The sequence below is a fragment of the Rhinolophus sinicus genome, chromosome 17, assembly GCF_057876585.1.
Source record: "Rhinolophus sinicus isolate RSI-liver-muscle chromosome 17, RSI-T2T, whole genome shotgun sequence".
In the NCBI taxonomy this organism is placed as follows: Eukaryota; Metazoa; Chordata; class Mammalia; order Chiroptera; family Rhinolophidae; genus Rhinolophus; species Rhinolophus sinicus.
In genome coordinates, this window is record NC_142517.1 from 207609593 (window position 1) to 207637276 (window position 27684).

General features: G+C 48.1%; 1 protein-coding gene across 2 annotated transcripts in view; it reads right to left on the reverse strand.

The window, feature by feature from the left end:
- NGEF (neuronal guanine nucleotide exchange factor) overlaps positions 1–27684 on the reverse strand; it is a 99232-nt gene that overhangs the window by 16771 nt on the left and 54777 nt on the right. Inside the window, exons 1-3 of one of the 2 annotated variants that reach the window (XM_019739780.3) lie at positions 19854–20294; positions 18999–19162; positions 13328–13620 (exon numbers count right to left, since the gene is read on the reverse strand). In XM_019739780.3, coding sequence (XP_019595339.1) covers positions 13328–13620; positions 18999–19162; positions 19854–19960 — 564 coding nt within the window. In that variant the 5' untranslated portion in view covers positions 19961–20294. Of the gene's footprint in view, positions 1–13327; positions 13621–18998; positions 19163–19853; positions 20295–27684 lie in introns of those variants that run through there. The other variant, XM_019739778.3, reaches the window with a different exon arrangement.

Below are 27684 nucleotides of genomic sequence, written 5' to 3' on the forward strand. Positions count from 1 at the left end.
AACCGCAAGCGGCAGCCGGAGCCGCATCCCAGGGGAGTGGAGACAAGGCAGATGGAAGGACAACGCCCCCGGACAGGGGACAGAGACGCCATGGAGCAGAGGTGTGTGTGTGTCTGTGTGTGTGTATGTGAGCGTGTATGTGTGTGCGTGAGTGTGTGTGTATGTGTGCGTGTGTGTGAGTGTGTGTATGTGAGTGTGAGTGTGTAAGCATGTATGTGTGTGCGTGTGAGTGTGTGTGTGAGTGCATGTGTGCGTGTGAGTGTGTGTATGTGAGTGTGAGTGTGTGTAAGCATGTATGTGTGTGCGTGTGAGTGTATCAGTGAGTGTGAGTGTGTATGTGTGTGTGAGTGTGTATGTGTGTGTGTGAGCATGTATGTGTGTGCGAGTGTGTGTGAGTGTGTATGTGTGTGCGTGAGTGTGTGTGTGTGCGCGCTACTACAGGGAGTCCCCCCTGATAAACCCGCACCTGCATCCCCACCCACAGCGTCCACGTCCCCACCATCTGGGCTCACACAGGGCTGCTGTCTCGGGAGCACTCAGGGACACTGAGCGGAAGTTTATGAAGCACGGCTTGGTCTCCCAGGGGCGCTCCGAACGCCTGACTGTTCCATTTGACACCTGCCAATAATCACGTTTCTCCTCCTGATTTTCCATCTCTGCGACGACTAAGCCCACTGCAGTCTGGACTCCTGGCGGAGGGTAACATCCTCGGCGTTAATGGCTCACAGGTCAACTCTGGATGTTTCAGAGGGGCCAATCCAGGCTTTGCCATCGGCAAGGGCTGTGACGGGCCTGGCGTCCACCACGGGCAGTGGAGCAGCAGCGTAGACAAGGCTTTGGCCATGGAGTTAGCCAGACGTCTGTCGTGAGAACTGATTCGTCCTGCCAAGCCTCAGTTTCCGTATGTGCAGAATTGGAACAGTCCCCAGGGGAAGGCGCTCGGCCTAGAGCTGGCCCATCTCAAAGCACCGGCAGACGGCCGATGTCTGGGGTCATTATCGATCCGGACTCTGGGCATTGTCCTCACAGACTGTGCTTCATGGATGGTGCCCTGCCCAGAGGGCTCGAGGTGGGCCTGTCTCAGAAGGTGACAGTGGGACTGATTCCAAACTAAGACCAGAAAGCCCATTCCTGGCACGGTCTCAGGGCTCGGGAAGGAGGTGGAGAGCAGGGGCGGTGGGGCTGGCAACGGGCTCCCATTCACATTGAGTCCATCCCCGCTGACGGCCGCTCAGCCGAGTTGGCCAGAGCCACACAGCTTTGTTTTCACGAGTCCGCGGAGGGCTGCTGCTCCTGGACTCTGAACGTGTTCTCATGCTTCCCAACCTGGCGTGTGGACCAGGAGCCGTGCCCGTCTCCCCACCGGCCTCCCTCGCCAAGCTCAGGAAGCACTGGAACATATTTTTCTCAGGAAATTTAGATTTTCCTCCAAAAGAAGGAAACAACACATCCGAGGAATCACTGGCACTCCAGCTGGGACCATCACCGTGCAGTGTCTCAGATGAGCTGTGGGTTTAGCTTCAGCTGGTGAGTGTCTCCCCCTCCTTGGGGAGTCCAGACTTCTGAGACTTCAGACCCCAGGTCAGCACCGCGCCTGCTGCATGGAAGACACCCCACAGACACACAGAGCGAGGAACCCCCCTAATGCAGGATGGGCCACGGGGGTTTCTTGGGGTTCAGGGACCTCAGGTGGCCTTGGGGCTGGAGTGACCCAGAGCTAAGCCTTCCTGGACCACCCTGTCCGAGCAACGCATTTGAAGAAACAAAGGAGACCCTGACCCATTAGCAAGGGGAGCAAAAGAGGAAGCAGGGCCACCAGGAGCAGTCCGGGGGGGAACACAGCCTGCGTCTGTGGGAGGAAGGCTGACAATCAGTCCTATGCAACACGGCACTGCTCCTGAAGCACTCTGCACCGGCCCGGAGTTCCCTGTGATTGACACAATTCACTTGTGTTGTATGTCACTGTGCGACATGGGTCCTCACTGTCTGGCCTGGCAAACTCCCCTGACCCACTCTCCACATGCGCCCCACAGACCCACTGGTATCAGTGCATCCTTCTCCCAGCGCCAGCAAGGCTCAAGGTTGGACAGCTGTCTCCCTCGCTCCTTACTTTCACTGCCTCCTTCTCGTAGTTCTGGGTTCTCTGGGAACCCCTGCATGTGCTTTATATTCTCATACAGTTTCTGGCTCACCACGCGGTCTTTGATGCTGTCACCTTTCCTTTATTAGGATGCTGTTGTGCGGGGCTGACTGAGAACCGAAGCTGCACGTCACCTCTCCCCACTGTTGTCTCGTGTGTCATCAGCACAGCACCCCACACCCCCAGGGTCCCAGGGAGGCCCTGTGACCTCCACCAGAGCCCCAGGCTCTTCCCAGGACCAAGTGTCCTCAATGGGTGTGAGCTCCCATCTGAGCAGATGAATGGAACAGATCTCAGGTAACCTGTGCTTCCCACCTGTCATAGACTGAACCGTGCCCCCCCAAAGTCATATGTTGAAGCCCTGACCCCCAACGTGACTGCATTTGCAGATGGGGCCTTTGAAGAGGTAATTAAGGTTACATGAGGTCCTAAGGGTGGGGCCCTGATCCACTGTGACTGGTGTCTTCGTAAGAAGAGGAAAAAATACAAGAGATGTGCACACTGATGAGAGGTCCTGTGAGGACACTATGAGAAGGTGGTCTCACCAGACACCCACCCTGCTGGCACCTTAGTCTTGGACTTCCGGCTTCCAGAGCTGTGACAAAGAATGTCTGTCTGAGGTATTCTGTCATGGCAGCCAGACCACCACCTGAATTCCCACCCAGCTCCAAGGACTGTCCCCCTACAGCCTCTGGGCCAGATGTGAGTCCACGCTGCCTCCACAACCCATCCGACCAGATCAGGGACTGGAGGGTGACCCAGGGCGTCCCTCCTGACACGGGACACACACCTCTCAGGGAACCAGGCAAAGTCGGACATTATTCCAAGTTGCCGTAACGGAGGTCCACGACCAGAGTCAAGAGGAACGAGACGTCCTCGCCGTGGCCCCTGCATCACTGGGGAGGCTCGGACCAGACTGACGGCCATTCACCGATAGTCTGTAAAACAGCATGTGCTGCTTCCGAAAAAATTGCACTGGGGAGAAAAAGGCTATTTTGCCAGAACTCCTTGTTTACGGAGCCAGGGCTGCTGCCCGACATGCATAGAAGCCCCCATGGTGGCACCGGCTTCTGAGAAAAGAAAAAGCTTTTGTTGCGAAGTCAACCGAGCAAGGAGGCAGGAGGCAAAATTCAAATCTGTCTCCCAACCAAGGATTTTGGGGTTCCACTTAAAGGAAAAAGCAGGGTAAGTTATGCATATTCTAGAGGTACGTTATTTTAGCGTACGGTCTGGTGCACAGCCGTTGGGGGATCAGGGCTTTTCACGCGTGCATGTTTGGTTTCGGGGGGTTAGTATGTATTCCGTGGAGTATTTCAGCCTAGTGTTGTTAAAAGGTTATTGTAGGGTGACATCTTTCTCTAGGGTGCATGTCTGACTGTCCAGCTGCCTGATCTGTGGCCTTACTCTGTTCTGCCTGAAACTCGTCAGAAATAGGACAAGGCCAGTTTACACTGGTTCTGCGGCTACGTGCTGACCATGCTGTCCCTTTGCCAGATCGACGCACCCTTCTCTCCCCAGCGCCAGAAAACTCTTAGCTGCCATTGTCTCTTAGTCATTACCCTCCTGCCTGAGACACATCGTTGGATGTGGCTTTTAATTGGTAAGTGGTGGCCATAAACATCCTTGTTCTCGTCACCTAACATGCGACCGGCATAACGCGAGGTAGTTCCAACGTGTCACCTCACTTGGTCCTCAAGACAACTCTGGAGGTGGCCCAGCCTGTCCCCATTGGGCAGCCCTCGGTGCTGAAGCCACATAGTTCATGAACAGCAGACACAAGGTTTGCGTCCCCACCCTTTTACTCCAGGGCTCCGCACCTTGACCTCTCTCTCTGAGACGACCTTCCACACAAGCACTGAGGTTTTCCTGCGAGCCCAGAGGCCAGTGGTACCAGGCCAGTGCCCCATGTCCTCGCAGGTTGGCCTGCTGCTGTTTCTGTAGGAGTCCCCTTGCTCTCACACGGGACCATGGGCTCTTTCCAGATTCTTAGTCATCTTTTTAGCTTTATATGGTGCTTTCAAGTAGGTGTTTAATGGTAAATTTGTTTAAGGAACACCTCTAAACAAGCACTGAAATGGTGTCTGGTTGATGGATTGTACAGGTGGTAGTAACTCCCACCGACTCCTAACTTCCTCCCAATGGCTCAGCCCTCAGACCCCTCCGCCTCCCGGTCAGTTTGCACTTGGCCTTCATCCTTCCTTCCTGGCTGCTGCTGGTCTGGATATCTGACATCCCTGGAGGGCTTCCTAAAGGGCCTGGCCCCTGGTGCAGCAGGCACAGGAAACTCAATGCACCGAATGTGTGCTTAGCACCTAGTAGGAGCTGGGGACTGTCGGGCACTGGGGACCCCGAGATGACAAGCCCTGACTCTGGCCTGTTGCAGATCGTGGGTCAGGAGACCACACACCGGGAGCCAGGGTCCATGCTGCTGCCCAGCCATTCCCAGCTCACCGGCTCTACAGACTTGTACCAAGAGCCACCTGCAGGAAGCAGCTGGGCTCGATGCTGGGGACACAGACGTGCTGTCACCGAGGATGCAGCCCCGAGAGCCTGAGGCCGCCCAGCGCTCAGGTAAGCTGTCTGTGCTGGGATGACCGCATGGCCCCCCTCCAAAGGGTGTCAGAGGAGCCAGAGAAAGGGGCGGCCAGGCCCTCCCATCAAAGGCCAAGCTGCTCTCTGCTGGGGCCTTCAGAGTCCTCCGTGCCAGCAAAGCCACCCTGGTGGACTCGTGCCCGCACTCGGCTGGACCGTGCTTCCCCCATCATCTGACTGCAAAGGCACAAAGCTGTGGTCACTTCTATGGCTAGTACAGGAATTCATGCCCCACAGGCGTTAGGGTGTAAAGAAGTGACTCCAAAATGGCTTTTAGTCAAGAAGCCTCTAGAGCATCCTTCTTCTTCCACAAACAAGAAGTGATGAAGTCAGACCCCACACCTGTGCCCTGACCTGCTGCAAGACATGCAAGGAGGGCCTCGGCAGACACATGGGGTGACAACCACCTCTGGGCATTGCTGTGGGACTAGGGGTCAAATATTAAATGTGAGCCATGTTTGCACGCACTGGGGGGCCTGATGCAGCCCCCAAGCACCAGCAGCCCAAACCCAGGCCTCCACAAGCTGTCACATGTCCAAGCACCACGTATCACATTTTCTTACAACGATCTGATCAATAAGGTAATACAAAACAAGTCCATACTAACTAAAATAGGTAAACATTTTAAAAGCCACACGCTTGCCAAGACACTCAGCCTCACTCACCGTCAGAGAAACGCAAATTAAAACCACAATGAAATATAATTTACAGTCTAGCACATTTATCAAAATAAAATTGCTCTTTTTGAACTTTCTATCAGGTGCATACATTACTTATACAAAAGATTCATTTTAAAAATGATAAATGCTAACTTTGTCACTTTGCTAAAACAGTTAACAGCTGCTTGCTTTCTAAATCAAATAGAAAGGAGCTTTCTGGTGTTTGGGGTGATGGCAATTGCCCACCTTAAATCAGGGGGCAAACATCTCTGTTCCCTCCCAGTGTGGGACTAATTTGCTGACTTGTTAAGGTTTATCCTAACAGGACAATATGTACGATTCAATAAAGATTGGTAAATAAAATAGCAATCATGATTTAATTTTTCAATAGAGACATATCATATAAAAAATCCGAAGTAATTTCCTTCTAAAATGGACAGTTTTCTTTTGGTAAAAAAACCAAAGTACACTTAAGTTCTACATTGAGAAAGTATGTGGGAAAACCACAAAAGTACAGCTCTGGTGTCAGAGATGGAGCAGACTCAGGCTGTGATGTATAGCATCACTGGCTACAGCCCCTGGGAGGACCGCACAGGGCACCTGCCAGGTTCCCTCCCTTCTCGTTCCCAGGAGGACGAAGCTGGAAGTGCTGTCTGGCCATGCTGGGGCGGTGCCGTCACAAGTGCCAGCTGGGCAGGACAACCCACATGAGTGTATGTGTGTCCTTGTTTCCTTGGAGATACTCAGAATATCATTCCTTGCTCATTTTTCAAGCTCTGCACACCCAGCTCACAAGATTAGGGGCTGTAGCCAGTCTGTCTTTTTCCATCTCCTTTGCCTAGGCAGGCTCCTGATGCATGCTGGGGACACAATCCACGCCAGCAGCCGAGCGACTGCTTCAGGTACTGTGCAGGGGATGGCACTGCCAGGTTCCTGTGTGTCTCCTGACACCAGTGTCAGGAGTGCTGAGTATCGAGTGCTAGCTGAGGTTTTGTCTGTGGCAGTGGCTGTTCTCCACCTGCCCCCCCGCCCCCCCCACACACACACACTGCGGTCTGTCCTCCTTGCTTCGTATTCTCTTTTTAGGACAATTCTGTGTTCCACTACTTTCTAGAGAGGCCCCAGCCCTCCCTCATTTGAACACCTGCCCTTTCTACAGCTGCCTCCTCCCCAGCTTTGCAATTTGAAAGAATAGATGTCTAATTATTTTCCCAAACACCACTCCAAAAAGGAGGGCAGAAATCCAGAGCTTCAGAGGGAGTTAAAAAACAAAAACTAAACTATGAAAGTCCAACACGACATCTGAGACGATAGTTTCCAGTTTCAGCCACCTAATTTTCACTTTAACAAGGAGGAGGAAAACATATGATTTTGTTCTTAATCCTGATACTTCAATGGCTGATTAAGAGCCAGGCCTACAAAAGGCTATCATTTGGGGGTATTTTCCTTGTGTGAACATTAGTTACTGCGACCTGCTGCTTTTGTAGCTAATGAAAAAGCAACGTTTCACCAACAGCCTGAGCTGGTGGTACAAGTTGCCTGACTTGCTCGGACACATGAAACAATGATCTGATTCTGAAGTCACTGAGTCAGAGCCTGAATCTGAATGGGGTCAGCGTCGTGCCCCACGGCCAGATATGAACAAAATAGAAACTCACATTAAGCGCCTTAAAATACGTATGAAAAGTCAGAAGCCTGTGTCGGGTGCCCGTGTTACTTACCGTGTTTCCCCAAAAATAAGACCTAGCTGGACCATCAGCTCTAATGCGTCTTTTGGAGCAAAAATTAATATAAGACCCGGGTCTTATAGTAAAATATATAAGTAATATATTATATATAGTAAATATATATATATATAACATATTAGTAAATATATATTTATATAGTAATATATATAGTAAATATAAAAAATATATATTATATATAGTAAAATAGATTATATATTATATAAGTATAATATATTATATAAGACTGGGTCTTATATTATAGTAAAATAAGACCCAGTCTTATATTAATTTTTGCTCCAAAAGACTCATTAGAGCTGATGGTCCAGATGGGTCTTATTTTCGGGGAAACACGGTACTACTGCACGTGACTATATTTATTGTCAGGTCATCCTAATTTATTTAACTATCTTTATCTGTTCCACTGGAAATGACAAAAATATAATTTATTAAATATCTTTATCTTCTATGCACACTGTACTATAAATGTAATGTTTTATCCTGCCTTTTAAAAACTTAATATGTCATGAATAGTCACCTATTTCATTCTTTGAAAACATGTTTTTTAAAGTTTGTGTCTTTGTATAGTGGTACACTGTCTTACTAAACAATTGCCCTATCATTGGGCATTTAGGTTTCTTCCTCAGAATCTTCCCCTAATTTTTGCTGAATATCCTAATAAATATTTGTGCACATTTCTGATTATTTTTCAAGATAAAGTTCTAGAAATCTAAACATCAAATAGTGCACAAATTCTTGTAAGGATTTTGATACAAATACTGTTATACTCTTCCTATCATCTGTGTTTAAGCACTCTTTTAAAAATGCCCCAACACTGGGTTTTAAATATATTTAAATTTAAAAGTCTCTGCCATTTTGAAATGCCTGTTCTCAATGTTGTTTTAATTTATACCTCTTTGATCACCAGTGAGCTTGATTTTTTTTCCCTTTCTTCATTTAATCACTGGCCATTTGCATTTTTTCTATGATAAATGTTTTGCCTATTTTCCTTTTGGTACTCATAGTTTTCTTATCAACAGAGCTTTCTAATTGATTGCAACCTGGATTTTGCTGATACATACCAAAAAAACAACAAATTTTTGCATGTTTATTTTATAATTGGCCACTTCCCTGAACTGCCTTATTGGATCCAGTATTTTGGACTGCCTCAGGATTTTTAAGTAGACAACCATCATTGGCAATAAGTGTGGTTTTGACTTTCCTTTTCTATGGCTTTCTCGCTCATTCCTTTCCTTGTCCTATTGCACTGGCTAGAGCTTCCAGAGCAACGTCAGCGTCAGCAAGCTTTACTGTCTTATCTTCATGGTCCCAACAATTCTTCATTAAATATGATTTTGTATATAGGCTTTCCTATAAATTGTATTCCTTATAAATTGAAACTTTCCTTATGAATATTCCTGAGATATTCTTTGTAAATGTCAGAAAGTACCCTTCTGAGTTTTGTTTAGACGGAAATAGATGTACTACTTCCCTTTTCAACCTCTTTGAAGATGAGTATTTTTCTCCTCTGGCCTATTGATAGGATAAATTTTGGTCCCAAACATTATATGATTTTTACATTCATTTACACATGCTCAGTTATTCTTTTAATGTATCTCCCAATTTGATTTTCTTATGTTTTATGTAAGTTTTTTGTCTTAATTCACAGTGAGACAGATCTATGTTTTATTTTTTGGGGGGGGAGGAGGAGGAGAGTACTTATTTTGTTGGGTGAAACAACATGAGGACAGTCAACCTTTTCTATAATGCATTAGTTTTTAAATTAACAGACAGTAAAATTGACTTTGGAGTGTAGAGTTCTATGAATTTTAACACATGTATAGAATCTTCCAAAACTACAACCAGGATACACAACAATGCCATCACTCCAAAAACACCTGTGCTAGCTGTTCTAGTCACACCCTCCCCCACTCTTCGCCCCTGACAACCACTTATCCGCTCCCTGTCACTATAGGTTAGTCTGGTTCAGAATGTCATATAAACGGAATCATATAGTAGGTAACCTTTCTGATGTCTTTCATGCCGCAAGATGCCTTTGAGATTCAACTAAGTTGTATGTATCACTAGTTCATTTCTTCTTATTACTGACTAGTGCCATGTATGGACGCTCCAGACTTTGTTTATCCATCTATCTGTTAGAGGACATCTGGGTTGTTTCCAATTTGGGGCAATTATGAATAGAGCTACTATAAACATTCATGTACAGGTTTTTGTGTGAACACAAGTTATTTCTCGAGGGCAGTGGTTCTCAGCCGGGAACTATTTTTGCTTCCCAGGGGATATTCAGCTAAGTCTAGAGTCATTTTTGGATGTCACAGCTGAAGGTAGGGGTGCTACTGACACCTGGTAATAGGGGTCAGGGATGCTGCTAAACCTCTTACGACGCACAGGAAAGCCCCCAAAGACTGATCCAGCCCCCATGTCAACAGGGCTGCTGTGGAGACTCTGCTCTAGGTAAATACCAAGCACTGGGATTGCTGGGTTGTGTGGTAAGTGTATGTTTCACTTGATAAGAAACTGACACCTCTTCTCCTCTCCACCGCTTCTCCTCATATGGCCAGTGGCTACTATAGTGGGCAGCGCAGATTTAGAGAGTACAAAGGTCCGTAAAAACACTTTAAGTCAACCTCATTATTTTCCTCAGATTCCTCATATCCCTTTACATCCCACACCTATTGTATAGTGTGCATGGCAGTTCCTGCTCATGTTTCTGACAGATCGTGCTCTGCTTGGGGGCTAGCTCCTAATAGTTTATAATAGTTACCTTTTCTTTATCAATATACCTCTTGGGAATGGCCATCCTAATCAAGACACAACATCCAAGAGAACAGGTTTAAGTAAATAAAAAGACTGACATATTGTCTATAAAAATGGAAATGAGATTTTTATGTGACAAAGGATACCATGCACAAAGTAGGAAGGAAAGTAAGCTCTCGCTCAGCCTGTCACCAGCTCTTTCTGTGTTACGACCCAGTGATACAGGTACTATGACTGTGCCCATTTTATAGCTAAGGAAATGGAGGACCGGAGAGGTTAAGTAACCTGTCCAAGGTCACACAGCTAAGAAGTGGCAGAACCGATACACAAACCCAGGCGGTTGGGCTCCAGTGCCTCTATACATAACCACTATGCCACATCACCTCCCCTAACTACACTGCAGGAGAAAACACTTGAAACATATAAAAAAATATTTATACATTTAATATTCAGAATGTATAAAAAGCTGCTATCAATCAAGAAGACAAATATAAACAGCCCAATAGAAAAAAGGGCAAACGGCAATTCACAAAAAAATGGAAACAGCCAGTAAACATATGAAAAGATGCTCAATTTCCAAGTCATCAGAGAAGACAGGTTAAGACAAGGAATGATTTTTCAACCAACAGAGTCGAGCAAAAATTAAGACCTTTGCTAACAAGGCTGGGAGGGTGTGAGAGAGTGACTGTCACACTGCCAGAGTCCCGTGAAATGTGCACCGCCTTTCTGGACGGCAGTTTATCCACCACCATTGAAAGCACACTTCACCTTTGACCAGCTATTCCTCTATCCCCCAGCAGTGGTCTCACAGCCCCACACAGAGGCACTCTCCTAACCGAGCTCCACGGGCCAAGTTCAACCGCCCTGTTTCCTGCAAAGCCATGTGGGGATCAGAGCTGAGCACTGGAGTGGCAGGACACTCACCAGGCCCCCTGCACACCTCCCTCCCCACATGCGTCCCTTATGTCGTTGTCGTTCATCCTTAAACTCACTCAAGCCATTTGTACTTGCTATGCACTTACGTCCTTTCGTGATAGAAACTAAAGAATTTTCAGAGCAAAGGGAGTTGTTCTTATGAAAACCAAGCTGAAAGCTCTAAGAGTCCAGTAACGGCCAATTGCTAAAAAAACAAAACCAAAACCAACGGCTGATGAATAAAACAAGTGTAAAACATGGGACACATCAGAAAGACCGAGAAGGATTTTGCACTTAAGAGTCTTCCTAAGTGTCTGAACTCCGAATCGGGTGGTGCATGATAACAATATCAGGAAAGCTAAAGTACACACAGCCGTTCTTCCAGGGAGAACCCAGGAGCCAAGGAAAGGCCGGCACACATCGGCACGGTTTGCATCGTCTTAGACAGTGAAAATACATTAAGGAGTTGGTTATTTAATTTTAAAACATTTAAAATTAAAGTGATACCTTTATCAATGTAGAGGATCCCTTTAACAATACAAAAATGACTCGTCCCCTGTGGAAACTTTCCTTGCCCTGAATTCTACTGTCTGATAATACAGTGGATTTAGTTTTCTAGCCAATTGGAAAATTGCTGTCCTTCAAAGGAGGATTTAAAGCAATTTACAGTCATTGTCGTAACTGACATGTTTGCTATTAACTCTGCCACCTTATTTTATGCTATTTGTTTTCTGTATTTTTTATTTTTATTTTTATTTTTTTTTGCTATTCGCTTTCCTTTATTACAAGGGCCCTACTGTCCCTCCATTTAGCTTTGCTTATGTTGTAGAAGGTTTATATCCATGTTTTATGTTCTACTAGGGTTTATCTCTAAGCTTCCCAAAGTATTTAAAACTTTCATTTCCCTAATTATCAAGGTAAAAAATAAGTAGTCCCCCGAAAAAGCTGGTCTCTTTTCCTTGTCCTGAGGACAAAAACAAATGGCCCCAAGGTGGTACTAGTGTGTGAAAGAAGCCAAATGCACAGTCCTGTTGTGTAATTCTTTTTCTGAGAAAGTCAGAGTTAGGGATGGTGGCGCTGTGGTGGCTGCGGGAGCCCCAGGTCTCTCCGGATGACCAACCGCAGGGGTTTCCCCCAGGCTTCAGGCACCTCCCACATGGTTGCTTTCAGTGGGCAAAGCCTGGCGAGCCTTCCCAGTCCAGCTCCACCTGCCTCAGTGGAGACGCCCCCCACCCCCACATCTTCATTCCAGGTGGGGTGAGTGGCTTCTTGATGTCTCCTCACTAGGAACTGATGACTAAACATCATTTACATCAGAAGTTTCATATAAAACTCCTGATACAGTCATTTACCAATCACTGCTCATGGATGCAGTCAAAGTTGGAGCCGATTTCTCCTGATTCTACGGGGCAGGACACAGGTGAACCCTCCAAAAATCAGTTTTATCAAGCCTCCCCGAGAAGCCAATGCATCATGGGACAACCCGCGTTGGAGCCAGACGACCCTGGTCAGGAAGTATTCTCAGACGCGGCCGTTAACTGTGTGCCTTTGTAGTGACTGAGAAGCGCAAATGTTTGTACAGAATGTAGTGCAGGAGTACGTAACTGGGAATCAAAGAAAGGCAGAACGCAGTGCGTCAGGACCGCAACAAGGAAGTTCAATATGGGCTTCACGGAGCAGGTGAGGGGATGAGGGAGAGAGGAGACAGATGGGACTTGGATGGAACAAACTGGAAAATCCCACTCTCTTCATTGCCCCCTCTCTCCCCACTTTTAAAATTCCACAATGAGCACATACTTGCACGCTCACCACTTCCTTTGCTCAGTCTCTCTCCTCTCCTGAGTCTGGACCATACCTCTGTCTCTAACACAGATTTTCCTTCTATACCCAAAGAATTGCTGTTCAACTAAAACGAACACTTAGATTTCTTAGTTACTCATTACTGTCACTGCGCATTTGGAATTAATTATTTCTCCCTGCTAGCAATAAACCATGAGGCTCTCCAGGTGACGCCTCAGCCTAATCTGCCAGGACCATCAAATGAGGGGGCGAGGGAGGGGGTCCCAGCCCTCTGTACCAGTTAGGAGGGGTGGGCATGCCCAGCGCTTTCTTTCAGAGCCCCCACGCATCCGCGGTTCAGGAGACTGCAAAATAAAGTGGGTAAGACTGTGAGTGAGAAGTAAAGTACCGGTGACTGGCGTGATTTCTCGGTCACAGTTCCTGAGCATCACCTAGCGTCCACACGTGCCAGGAAACACCCCAGAACAATGACGGAGGGCGTCAAGAGTACAGTGTTGCTACTGCATGAAACGAGCATGCTGAGAACACAGCAGGGGGACCGAGCTAGCCTAGGAGGTACTTTTTGTTGCCTGTGAAATAATGTGAATTTTCCTGCAGGTTCTGGACGGATGAACCCTGTCAATCATTCTCTCGGTGAGCCTGCTGAGGGGGGGGCCTCAACCCACACCAGTTACAACACCCCTCCATTCCAAGGACGCTGCACGCCAGGCGCCCGTTACCTCCTGCAGTTTGATCTCCTCGGGCTGAAGGATATCCAACAGCCCGCTGCTCTGGATCTCAGGGAGGTCCTGCCAGAGGTTGAACTTGGAGTGGGGGTTGCTGAGCAGGCAGATCTGGGGCAGAGCCTTCCTCTCCGGCAAGCTGGCGGGCTCCTCCTCTTCCTCTCCTTCCTCTGGAGTCTCCTCGCTGCCTGGGGAACTGGGGGCATTAGCTTGTATTTCTGCATCCTGCTGCCGCCTGGTTTCAATTTCCTGAAGAGTCGATTTATCTCGGTATTCCTGATACAGGAGCCCTGGAATCAAACAGAATTGGAATGAAGAGAAGTAAACAATTTCGGATGCAGATCTTTCCGAATCACTCAGTCGAGGCATGGTCCTCTTATCGAGGGCAGGGGCTCTGCCCAGAGGCACCCCAGGACGGCCAGACCTGCACATGTCTCAGCCAAGGGCTGTACCATGTCTTCACTTCCTGGGAAGGCTCAGCATGCAGGAGTTTTTTTCAACAAAGACTAGAGAAATCCCTGAACTGATTTAAAATCTAACCACACAAATATCTGCTTTCTGCACACATACTTGGCAAACAGGAATCTACAACTTGACGTGTTAATAACCAGCGTGGGCAAAGTGGATGGAGACGTCTCAGTTATGTTCAGTATCCCACGGGACGTTTCCCACAGCCTTAAACGCTTCCATATTGAAACTCAAGTATATTCATTTGTGAACTGGGAGTGGTCAATTCTCATTTTGAAGGAAAAACCAGTATTTCCTCAGTCTTAGGATTCAAAAATGAAATATTCCTTTTTTGCTTTCACAGTTTCAGGCTTACTTCCCTGAACAATTGAAATAAATGCATTAAGAGTCTCCAAGGAGATTCGGGGGTGCCTATGAATCAGCACAGAGGTGGCACCTCCATAGGGAAAAACCCGTGTCAGACATCAATTATCTCTTCACACACACGGGAGCAGAAACCAAGGGGGTGTCCCAGCCCAGGGAGAGGGGGGAGGGGTTGCTGGGGAGGGGGGCAGGAGTCCCGCCAGCAGTGAGGCTGGGAGGAGATGGTCAGACCCCAGGGGTGTTGTCTGCTTGTTGTGCCATGGAGGTGGCAGTCTGTCCTGTGGGCAAGAGGGAGGCCCCAAGAGAACTCAGGCAAGTCGCTCTGGTCTGCATTTTAGGAGGCCCACGGATGGGAAGAAAGAGGCTGTGACAGCTTTCCAGGAGAGCAATGATGGAGACCTGAGCTGCAGTGGTGATGGAAGGATGGAGCCATGTGCCTGATTCAAGGGACAGTGACAAGGTGGAAGACGGGTCCTGGTGACTGGCTAGTGCTGCTGGGTGATGAATAATATCCAGGTAACAAGCTTGGCAATGAGGTTGGGTGGCCCCACTCAAGGAACACATGACGGGGGTGTGGAGAGGTCCAGTGGGCAGCTGGACGTACTGGTCTGGACAGCAGTCGGGGCCCCTTGATATGTTTATCTCTAAAACAAAGATGACTTTCCCAGGAAAGTTCTGATAGAGATAAATGTACCACTTGGAAAGCACTTTCTCTTATAAGTGCAGTACCATGTTTCCATGTTTCCCCGAAAATAAGAACTAACTGGAAAATAAGCCCTAGCATGATTTTTCAGGATGACGTCCCCTGAACATAAGCCCTAATGCATCTTTTGGAGCACAAATTATTATAAGACCCCGCCATATTTCCAGGGAAGCATGATAGCTATTATCCCTTCTTGATCTAATTGTTAAATATATCTAAACAGTAGAAAAAGGAAGGAAAGAAAAATAGGCTAACTTTGAAATCCTGAATGTGGCCGGACAGATTATATTTATAAACAGGAACCCAATAAATCTGCCCTGTGGATTAAATTAGTTGGCTTCCTATGCTCCGTGACATTAAATTAGAAAGCCTTTATGCGAAGTACATAGCATTCACTTCAAAAAATGAGGACCCTGTAATTTAACAATGTTACAATCCAGCAGAATACAACATGGCATTAATACGACAAAGGAATGAAACAGAAAACTGAAGTGCATGCTAAACGCAATGGACTGAAGACGGGTAACATCACTACATAAACTGGTTCGCTCACGAGTACAAGATCACTGCTGCTTCCGAAACTGAACTGACTACTCTCTTGTGATTTCGATACTATATTTACGGAGATTTAAAGAAACCAGGTTCCCACAAGTTGACTTGGAGTCCCTTTTCTATGCTTAGCACAGTGCCTCCCCCACATAGTAGGTACGCAAATATTTGTTGAATTGAACGCCTTTTTAAAAATGCAGTTTCCAAGCTTCACAGAAGTGTTGAACTAATTTGGCATCTTTTTGAAGGTTCAAAAATACGTCTTATGTATGCAACAGTCGGCAAATCATGGCTGAATGCTATCTCCGACATCATACGCTGAAAAGAGACATAACTATCAGCACTGTGGATTGAAGATAATGTTTCTGAAATCACACCGTGGCGGCCACTGTTGGCTGTCTTTCCTCTGTGCCCTTACACCGCTTCTTCCCAGCTGGCAGGGGAGGGGTTTTGTTTGCGTGCTGACCCATTCTGTGCTCAGGGAAGTGGGTGAATGTCGACTGATAAAAACTTACTGTGACCGTTCTCTTCCCCTCGTCAGTGGTGGGTTTAGATGTGAGCATGTGACACAACCTGGCAGAGGAGAGTAAGCGGATAGCTTACATCTTTATGAAGGGCTTCTCAAAAAGATATCCCTCCCTGATAGACATTGAAGACAAACTGCCCCCTTTTGCTTTCACACATGGCTCCTGGAGGATGTGATGTCTGGAGCTGTGGCAGCCATCTTGTGACATGAAACTCAAATGCTGAGAATGGTGGAGGGAAAGGAGCTGGGTGATTGCTTGACAGAACAAACTAACTCCAGAACTTCACTCCAGAACTTCCTACCACTGGACTCATTAACTGAGATAGAATATTTCCATTGTTTAAAGTCATTTTTGCTGGATATTCTGATACTCTCAGCCAAAGACTCCCAATACAAGTAATTTTGAAATTTTCTTAAAATTTCATACTTCTTCCTGAAGTATTTAGAATATGAATTTAAACACCCATTTTCCTGAAGTTACTGTGATTGCAAAGAGTTGTCTGACACACCATGTAACCATTTTTCATAGCCTGTTTATTGTTACTAGCTTTAAAATTCAGATTACAATACAAATAGAGCAGCTTTACCTGAGGAACTACACGCTATCCAATTAAATTTCTGTACTGGATGTACTGTTAACATATCATGTTTTCCTATTTTATATTTTGTACATTCATCAAGCACAATTGTATATGGAAATTAACTTCCCTTGTAAAACCTCACCCCTGGTATTAGCACATTCATTCAGAATCAGAAGGTTCAGTTCCCATCTCTCCTAATTGGAATGATCTCTACCAGGCTGGCTGTGCAGCCCTGGAAAAGAGAGTAAGTTCCCAGCTCCTCTTGCCAAAGCCACCAGAGTCCTTCAAAGTCTCACTTTCTGAAGAGAATACTTTTTTTCTTTGAATCCTTCAAATAGAAACTTCCAAAGGGCAGGGAATCCTTTTATTTATTTTTTTTACTGAGCACCTTCTCTGTGCCAAGCATTTATTAGGTGTCAGAGACAACAAGCGTAGTGCATGTTCACACGTGCTCACACGTGCACACACACAACCAATCGCAGGGTCTCAGGGTCCATGATCTATAACGACAGTTGTATACTGCGTCATGCATAATCCTGGCAAAATTCTGTTCTGGCTTCCATAGGAGCCACTGCAAAATCCAACACAGTGGCCTGCAAAATGCCCAGGTATTCATTCCACTTTCCTCCACCCCCCAACCCCACTGTGTCTTTAGGAACCTCTCATCCCTTCCTGATAACCTGGCAGAGAATTCACTTCATTCGCAGAGCTAAAAGCCGGTAGTGCTGGTGAGGGAATCTGCTTAGCACAGGCCTCAAGTCTATGATGGAGGATGAGAAGAAGGCAGTGACAGCTCTGCGCTGTCAGTCAACATATCTGTTGAGCTCCTGCTATGGATCCAGCCCAGGAGCCAGAAAAAGACAGTTGCCATTACACCAGCAGATACTTGCAGGGGACCAGGGACTAAAGACTCAAATGTCCTTCTCGACTGTTCACCACATGAGGAAATTGAGGGCCAGGGTGGGCAGATATCAGAGCTCAGGGCCCCCAGTCTTGGGCTTATGGTGCTGGCCCAACAGGTCCATCCACCTCCGGAGAGGTATATCCACATGTCCGTAATGCAGATGGGAACCTTCTCCATGAGAAGAGGCACGGAGCCCTCTACCCTCACCCCGATTTCCTTCCTAGTTGTGACATTGATCTTAACCAAAGAGGATCCCTTTCAAGAAGGTGGAGGCCTAGGCTTCCAGTGTTTGCCAAGGCAGAGGTGGCCCTCCTCATTAAGAAGGACAACGTGGCAGGGAGGTGGGAGAAAAGGGTTTTCAGGAATCTGTTTGCAGGTCAGCCCTTCTCTGTTGCCCCAGAACACAATGGGAAAAGCCGCCACCACCATCACCACCAGGCCTGACATGCAGGGGGGCTGCTGGAAACAAAATCCCTGGAGTCAGCGGCCTAACAGCATGCAGTGTGAGCTCCACCCCCTCAGCTTTGCAAGGGCTCAGCTCTTCTCAGGGAAAAACCCCTGCCAGGGAAGAGTGGGCCGCCCCAAAAGTCTCCCACACACAGGGTCTCATGGGGCAACGGATGCTCCACTTCCACTGGAGGCAATTCCTTTCTGTCTGAGCTTTTGGGATGAAGGACAGTTAATGATGTTTAGGGAAGAAATTTTCCAAACCTAGAATTTTAGTTTAACAAGTAGAGTCTCCTGCTCTGACGTTGAAAAACAAATAGGATTTTCTAAGCAGCCGGTACCATTTTCTGAATAACAGAACCCACATCACACATTCAGTGCCACCACTGGTGACAATGATGAGAACCAGTTCCATGTCATTAGCAATTTTTTAGTCTTAAACGCAAGTGCTCACATTCTTGGGATGCCTTTTCAATCAATTTTCTGTATTCACAGGGCTTCAGCAGCAGCTGTGCAGGAGCTGGACACCTGCGGGCTGTACCCCACACCTCCTGGCCATGTTCCTGGAAAGGCAGGTGCAGCCAGGCTTCCCTTCCTAACCCAGGGACCTTGGGGGGCGGTGGATTCCTGCTTTCTCTCTACTTTACCTTTCCCCTTGAGCAAAACCAGCCACGCCTCCTCTTCCTGAAGTGCCCTGGTCAGTCTGTCTCACTCCAGAAGCGATTCCCTCTCTTTCCAGCTCTTCCCCAGGCTCCTCTCAGGCGGGGGTTCATGGAGTGCCCTCCTCCCGCATGGCCCAGCAGAGCCTCACCCCTGGTCTTTCTGGCATTACTGACAAGGGGAAAGCCAGCCCTCCCCCAGGACAAGGCTGGGCAGGTAGAGCTCTCAGGACAGAGCAGGGCAGAAATGCATTTGCAAAAGCCCAATTACACAATACTATTAAAACGTGGCAGTTTTGCCTGTGACACCATTAAGAACCAAATATGCCAAAAATGTTCCTTAGCCATGTCAGATACATTTGCTCACAGAAACCCAAGGGCATCTCACGAGCAGAGGGTCCCTCAAGAGTCCACCAGGAGCCCGGGTTTCACCCTTGAAGCCTGACCCCCGACCACCACGGCACCCACCTATTTGTTCGATGAGATTCCTCCAGGAGTCGGCGGGAATGGGGTGGATCATGCGCAGGGCGTCGGTGAGCGTGGTGGGGCTGTCGGCCAGCGTGGTGGGGCTGTCGGCCAGCGCCGGGCACTCCTCGGGCGTGGCCCCATTTCCTGGGCTGGAGGACGACTCACTGCCAGAGAGAAGCAGGGGCAGGGCCGGTTATTTTTAAGCAATGACACACCTTGGCTCGCTGGCGAGAGGCGTCCGCACAAGGGTCCTTGGCCTGCTGGACCGGCCCGGGACCGTCCAGGCCGAGCGGACGCCGCCCCTTTCAGCCAGAGGGGCCTCACAGGCCCTTTTTGTCACCGCACCAGGGCGCGACCGGGTGATTCATTCCCACACCAGCCCGCCCAAACCTTCATGTTTTCAGAGCTCGAGGGCAGGCGTTGGAAACTTGGCGCGCCCTGCCCACTCCGCGGCGCCACCCGGACGCCCCGACGGGCCAGTGCCCAGGAGCCCAGCCCGCGCTGCGCCCCCCAGCGCAGTCCACGGTTACGTGGCCCTGGCCCCCTTCTGGCTCCGGTCCTGCCGTCCCAGTGCCTCACAGCATAGAGAGGGGACACCGAGCAGGACGCGCGCGCCCAGGGTGCCTAGGAGAGGGCATGGGAGGCGGCCAGGGACAGGGGTGTCGGCGGCCCTGGCAGGGAGGCACCCCAACCCCAGGCGGGTGCAGGCACTACGAGACCGTGGGTGAGAGTGGGGGGCGGCACAGCCCACGCGGCATAGGCCGCGGGGGTCGGCGTCCGCTGCCGGGGACAAAAGCTGGGGCCAGAGGCGCGCGGGGGCGGCGCGTAGGGGTCTGGACGGCCGCTAGTCCTCACCTGCCGAGCAGGTGTCCTGCCGCCGAGTAGCGCGCGTCGCTCTCCGAGGTGGAGCTGTCGTGGTCCACAGCGCAGGCTGCGCTGAAGGCTGCGGCCAGCAGCTCCATAGGGGCCAGCGGCCCGGCGGGCGCTGGGGCCGGGTCAGGGGCCTCGATGGGGGCCCGGAGCCGGGTCGGAGGCGACGAGCGGGCTGCGGAGCGGGGTCGCAACACGCGCGGCTTGAGCTAGAGCTGCCCGCCGCCGCTGCTGCCGAGCGCTCCCGCAGGCGGGCAAGCTGGCAGGCGGACGGGTGCGCGCCTGGAGGCTCCCGCGGTTGCCACGGCAACGAGGTGGCGGGAGGGGCGCTGTGGCGGGGGCGAGGCCGGGCGGCAAAGGGGCGGAGAAGCCCGGGCTGGGCGCGACCCCGGGCAGCGGGTGCGGATCGTCGCCCGGGACCTCCCACCGGTTGGGGCGGGGCGGGGGAGTGGAGGGGAGGATGCGTGGGGGCCGGCGAGCTGTGCCCTTGGCTTCCCGCCCCCTCCTCGCTGCCTGGACTACACCGGCTCGCGTGGCGAACTTGGAAGTTGCGGGCGAGGTGACCCTTTGCCCTTGATGCTCTCGAACCTCTGCCTGATCATGCCCGCTCCCCCCCCCCCCCCCCCCCCCGCAGAGACTGGCCCGGGGACCCCCCCCCTGCTGCCCCAGGCACAGCCTCAGGGGAGTGCATTCCCCCTGGAGGTGCCTCTGTCTGAGGGAGTCCGAGGCAGAGACGGGTCTTTGAGAGCCCCGGCACGTCCGCTCCCCACCCTGACCTGGGAGAGGGGCAGATCGAGGCGTCTTCCGGGCGTGTCTGGCTGCCCTCAGCGACCCGCAGGCCCCGGTGGTCCGGGATGGGTATGGGGGAGCTACAGGAGAAACAAAGTGCCCCCAAACCTCCACCCGCTTTCCCGGTCCGGTCACATTGACTCTGGGAATCTGCACCTTTGTGTTAGCTAGTTGAATCCGCTTGTGGATACAGAAAGCAAGCAAAAACCGGAGTCCAGTGAAGTGTGAGTGAGCCCCTGTGACGAGGAAATCCTGAGGGACTTTCACCCATCAAGACTAACTGGCCCGCTCCCCGGTGTCCTTTCCGAGGCCGGCCTGCCTGCTTTCCTTGATGGGCGCTGGTGACAGCGACTGTTTCTGTGGGCCAGGGTCAGTTCTAATGGTTAGGGACGGAGGGTGCCTTGGGTGGTGGAGGGTGGAAAATATTCCTCTGCATATTCCACCCACTTGTTTTTGGATGCGTATACTCCTGGTGGGCGGGGTTCAGTTACTAGTTAGTAGTTGACTTTAATAGGTTCCTTACCCAGCTGTTTAGAACAGTGTTAAAGGGAGAGTTGGGGCAGGAAAGGAAAGAAAACTGCTTGGGAGGGGGTGTTGCCTGGAAGGGAACTCCCCTCCTGACACCAGGGTTGCAGCCCTGTGGTCCCTGTCCCCTCCATCTCCCCAGTTCCCACTCTAGGAAAGGTGCTCAGGTGACCACAGTCCAGTTCCTATAGCTGCCACTTAGCCCTGGTTCCCCTCTAGGGGCCAGAATGGAGAGGCCTGGTCTCCTCTTGCCTGATATCCTCTTGCCCTTAAGGTCGCAGAGTATCTTCCTGACAACCTTCTGGTCTCCTCTTTCTCCAAGCCAAGCCCCTCCCTTCCTTGACTCATTCCATACGTGTTCAGACAGCCCACTCTATATATCTCTACACTGTCATCTGCTCACTGGCCATCTCCGCCCGGATGCCTCCTGAACACTCCACAGCGTGCTCACATCTCCCCACTGCCACCAGCAGCCAACCAGGCGGCCAGGCAGAAGGGGAGAGCTGGCCTCCACTTCTGTACCTGCTGCCACCCCACATGTCAGTGCCTCACTGAGCCCCCAAAGTCTTTTAAAGCAGTAGCCCCCTCGTTGGCATTTGGACCTCTCCCCACCCAGTTCATCTTCTCTGTCCCCTTTCTAACTATGGGTTTGCTTTGGTCTTAAAAACCTGCGTTGGCGTGCCATCACCTGACGATGCGGGCCAGTCTCCTGGCACTGTGAGGGGGTCTTCACCAGGTGTCCCATTCCTTGCCAGCATCCTCAGGTTACTGTCCTCACCCGCTCCTCTGAGGCTTTGGTCTCACTACACACTTTTCCAGGCTCTGGGCTTTGGCAAAGACTGCTCCTTCTGCTAGGACTCTGTTCCCCTAGGCAAGTCTTCACTCTTGCAGGTCAAGGTGCATTAGGCCGTCCCGCCCAGGTCCTTTCCCCTGTGTAACCGGCAGCATTGCCTGGCACTGCAATTCTCTGTGAACAGGGCCATTCTTACACTAAGCTTTGGGCTCCCCCAGGGTGGGCGCCATGATGTCTTACTCATCTTTCATCAGGGTCCAAGGAAGAACAGGGAATGGGCATCGCTAGGGCCTACTGCTTTGCATGGTTTCACCACTCCTTACATTGAATGTAACATTAAATGAAGCTGTTACTTTCACACTTTGCTGCACCAAGGAGAAAGGATTAATATTTTTAAATCAAAATATTCAAGTGAAATTACATATATTAAGCTGAACATAATAAAACCTTCCAATTGAAAAATAATCTAAAAATATCCTCGTAATTATAAAATCAGTTTAGAAAGTCACAGTTCTGAAGGCATATAACCTTAAGCTAAATTCCCCATGTTCTATTTTTTATCATATTTAGTGCTTATTAGGCAAGCTATGACTAAAATCTCTACTTACTTGACATTTTGCTCACAGTATACTTTATTCACACAATAAAGACAAATATTTCAAATATACCTCATTAGCACATGGTACGTGCTCCATAAGTATTTGTTAAGGAATTAATTGTATGTTTTTTAAAAAATATTTAGTGTTAAAAGGAACCAACAGTCCAAAAGGGAGTCACTTTTGCTAAGCTATCTCACCAAACCAAAACTTAATAACTAGACCTAATTGCAGTTTCAGCCTCTTTCAGGAGTGAAATTCTAAACCAATCAGTATGGAATTTCCTGGTCAGCACTAGTGAGGTAATAACCCACTTTTAACTTCTTAGTCCCACCCTCTTTTCTGCCTATAAAAACCCCTTTCATTTGGTACTACTCATCAGAGCACCATTCTACTTGCCCAATTCATTGAATCACTTAATAAAGCCAATTAGACCTTCATATTTACTCGGTTGAATTATATCCTTTAACAGTAGTTACTTTATATATTTTATCTAAAGATTGTTTAATTTTTTCTTTTGGGTTATAAAAGGTAAATGTTGGGAAAAATTTGATTCTTATTTGTATAGCTACCTCTGCCTTCAGGAGTCCTCATTTATGTTTATAAAATGTTACCTTACTCTGAGGGAGAATTGCTAGAAGCAGAGGGAAGTTTAGAAATAATCTGCTCCAATACTTTTATTTTACGAAAAAAAAGCAGCAGAACCAGAAGTTTAAAACAACAAGTCCAAGATCACATAGCTGCTAATAGAAGTATGTGCTAGTAATTCAAGACTGTGTTGTATGGGGAACTGCACATTTCTGTTTACTTATTCTAAATATTTTTAGAGTTACACTGTCACCAGACAATCAAATGTTAAAACACATTTGTATTCTTAAATCTAGTCGGGAAATGGCTTGGATTTTTTTTTCTTTTTTTGTGTGTAATGAGATAATCCTCAAATATATATGGGAAACTTCTAGAAACAGGTGCTTGGTAACATTTAATTAACTATCTTTTAAATCCATAAAAACAGTTTATTTTTGTCACTCTCAAAAGAGTTTTTCAGTTGCTTTGAAAATCAACAAACTGAAACTGTGCCGGCAGCAATCAACACTAAATCCACAGAAGGCTACAGACTCAAGGGACAAATGGGTCCCCAAAAATCTAGGGAGAAAGGTAGGAAAAGGACAAGATATAGCTAGGCTTTCTTACTGAAGCTCCAAGAAACCCAGAAACCCATATTTAATAGATGCAAAGATTTTTCCACAAGACTTGCCAAAAGTAGATTGTTCTGTTGTGTGGTTAGAAGTATTTTACTGGAGAGGTGGAGATCTTTCCTTAGCTTTGATCATAAGGATAATTTATAAATGTGGGATTGTAACATATTATGGAAATAAGTGAAAAACACAATCATTTTAGTCTGTGTAATAAAGCATCAATCGTACCCAAAGAAAGGCCTGGCCTTTGCCCTGGTCTCCTGGGAAGTGATCTCTAAGTCATAGGAATGACCTATCTGATAAGCGTGTCTGCTTACCTGGAGGCCTGGAGCTACACCAGAATAGGTCCAGAGGGGCTGAAGACTGAGGTCAGCCACCTGGGTGGTCAACCAATTCTAGGTAATCAAGCTCCAATAAAAACTCTGGACACTAAGGCTCAGGTGAGCTTCCCTGGTTGGCAATATGGTCACACATTGTTGCTGGGGAATGTTAGTGCTGTCCACGGCCCCGTGGGGATAAGACAATTGGAAGCTCTGAGTAGAACTTTTCTGGACTCTGTCCTATGCATCTCTTCCCTTGGCTGATTTAAATCTGTAGCCTTTCGCCGTAATAAACTGTAACCTATAACCACGAATGTAAGCTCTCAGTGAGTTCTGCGTTCTTCACGTTAATTGTGGAAACTGAGGGTGGTCTTGGTGACCCCTGAACTCTGCAGCTGGTGTCAGAGTCAGGGTGGTCTTGTGAGCTGTCCCCTAACTTCACAAGCCTTCAGTCTGATTTAGAGTAGAGCAACCACATCCTGCTAACAATCTTCTTTTCCTTGACCTCTTTTTCTCTCGCTCAGTCTGCCCTATACATAGCTGCCAATCAATTTTCCTCAAACATATCTGATTCCACACATGTTATCTTAACTGACTTCCCAGTACCTTGCTGGTAAGTAATTCATTGCTAATGGAGTTAATGTGCAGTCCAGGCTGGGGTTGCCCAGATGAAAGCTGGGTCACCCCTGAGAGCTCCCATTGCCCTCCCTTTGCTCTGTTTGTATTTCCTGTTGAGATTTTGGGGGGCAGCTATGAAGATGTCATCTACCTCTGCATCCCCAGCACCCAGCACATCCAGGAATCATCAGGAAATAGATGGTGAATAAGTAAACACACAGAAGTTGGCAGCGGTTATGTTGACATTTCCTTGATTTCAGTCTTTCTTCTACAGGTATTGAATGTAGCCACACATTTCCTTGGTGTTACATCTTGCCCTTCTTTGGTCAGTGAAGACGTTTCTTTAACTGACCTCTTTGGAAACTAGCAGGCTTCTAGAGTTGGTGCCACAAGCTAGGGGGAGGTAGCTGTGACCTGTTGTGATGAGTCAAAAACCCCATTAAAACTGGACTCACTGTTTTGGTGAAGTGAGGAGTGTTTTCTTTTTGTTCTTTTTTGACATGGCTGCTATGGTGGATGGTTGGTTCAGTTTTGGTTAAATAGGGAAAAGCCGAGAGGGATGCAGAGATGCATAAAAACCTTTGTCTGGCTTAAGGAGATGTGCTAGCACTGGATAGGTTTAAATGATTATGGGAAGCAGGCATTGAGATCTTAGGGCCAAATTACTGAAGATTTCATATTGCTATCCTGAACACATTTTCAGAATCAAAAATAGGTGGCCACGCTTTGCTCCACTTTCAGGCGTGAGAGGCAGCCTGGGTGATGCTGCTTGGTTAGTGAGATGTTAGAATCTCTAAAGCATTGTGATGGTTTATATCCTTAGCTATGTCCTTAAAAGGCTGGGACAAAGGGCGGCCATATCTTCAATTATGAGATGCAGATAATTGGATGGCCTTGATAGAAATGTATTTCTCAAAACAAGCTTCCCAAAATACTCACGGATAAGAGGCCATAATACTTGTGTGTTTATTTGAAACTGTGAAAAATGAAAGAGGGCCTGGGCTGTGGTTTCTTTGGAATATTCCTACCATATGGACGATGTCGTGGCCTTTTGACCAATAGGAGCATACAGAAACAAGGAGACCTAAGGAAAAATATTGTTATTTCCACACTATGTTGAGGATAAAACTTGGAGCGAATGAGATAAGGAGTTGCTTGGACACACACAATTTACATTTTAGGTTGTGGTAATGGGGGCTCATATACTGTTATTTTGAACTCCAACTGCAAAGGAACGAATACCCCACTTCCTTCCACTTAGCTTTATTCATTTTAAATCACCTTATAAACTAAATAATTAGATCTAATTTAGTCCTATGTGTAGTGAGTCCTATAACGTATTATACAAAGAGAAATTGATCAAAATGGCGGCGTGAGGTGAGCCTCTGTAAAGTTCCCCTGGAATTTACAACAAATGGAACAACTATAACTCCACAAAGGACTCCCTGCACAGCGGACAGGCAAGAGGAAGAGGCCCACTACTGAATTCACCTAAAGGTGGGCAAATCGCGCGAGCGGGGGAGGAGGGAAGGGAGAAGTGCGGAGACAGAGTCACGCGGGCGCAGGACGCAGACCTCGCTCAGGGCTCCGAGCTCGCTGCTTCCCGGAACCACCGCAGCTGCGGGAGAGGGGAGGACTCGGACTGCTAGGGCTCCGCTTATGGCCCACAGGGCTGAGGGGACAGCATATAACACGGCTGAACCCAATGCTCACGGCAGAGACCTCAGAGAAAAGACTGAGGGAAGAAGGCTGAAAACGGTGGTTTAAGCCCTCACTGCCGAGCAGAGAACGGAAGCCTTAGTTACTGAGACTAGCCACCCCTCCCTACCCTCCCAGAGCTCACCCCACCCCCACCTGCCCAGTGCTAGATGCGTAAGAGTAGCAGTGTCAGATCAGAAGAATAGAATATTTGCTGTTCTGAGAACTGTGGTCTGCAGACACAGATTCGCAGCCCAACCAGTTCCGGCAAAGGGCAGGGAGCTGTGGAAGCAGGACTGGCTGTGGTGGTGGTCGCTGCCATTGCTCTGGGCCACCTCTCACAACTCACCCCACCCCTGACCCCACCTATCTGGGTGGATCCATGCAGGAGTAAACAGAACTGTTGAAACATACGGGCTCTGAATCTGGTGCAGGAAGAGCTTTGGAACATCAAAAGCTCTCCGCATATCCACACGGACACTGCACCCTGTGACCCAGGCGAACTATTAACAGAGGAAAAGCCCGTCTCCCAGGGAATCCCCCCATTGTGTGAGAAGCTGGAATAGTGCAGAAAAAACATAACACTACCATGTGTGAGAGACAAAAAGGCTGCAGTCGGAGAGAAAATAAAACATTCTACCAACAAGTACTAGAAAACAAAAGAAAGACCTCCTCCTATCAACCTGTTGCAGAAGCCACTCCTGTAGATGTCTAGGAAGAGAAATAATAAATCAGTAATTGCCATGAATAACCAAGGCAACAAGACAGCTCAGAAAGAAAGTGAAAAGTCTCCAGAAAAGGAGCTTAAAGATATGGAAATATGTGACTTAAGTGACAGAAAATTCAAGATTGCAGTTCTGAAAAAAACCTCAACAAGATGCAAGAAAACACAGATAGGCAGTTTAATGGATTCAGAAACACAATCAAAGAACAACATGAGCATTTTACAAAAGAGATTGAAATTTTGAAAAAGAACCAAATAGAATTTCTGGAGATTAAGAACTCAATAGAAGAAATTAAGAATGAAATAACCAGCTTAGGTAGTAGAGTTGACCAGATGGAAGAAAGAATCAGTGACATCGAAGATAGAAACCTAGAAATTACACAGATGGAAGAAGAAAGAGACTTGAGACTTAAAAGAAATGAAAGAACTCTACAAGAACTTTCTGACTCCATCAGAAAGAGCAATATAAGAATAATGGGCATACCAGAAGGAAAAGAAAGAGAGAAGGGAACAGAGAATATATTCAAACAAATTGTCGATGAGAACTTCCCAAA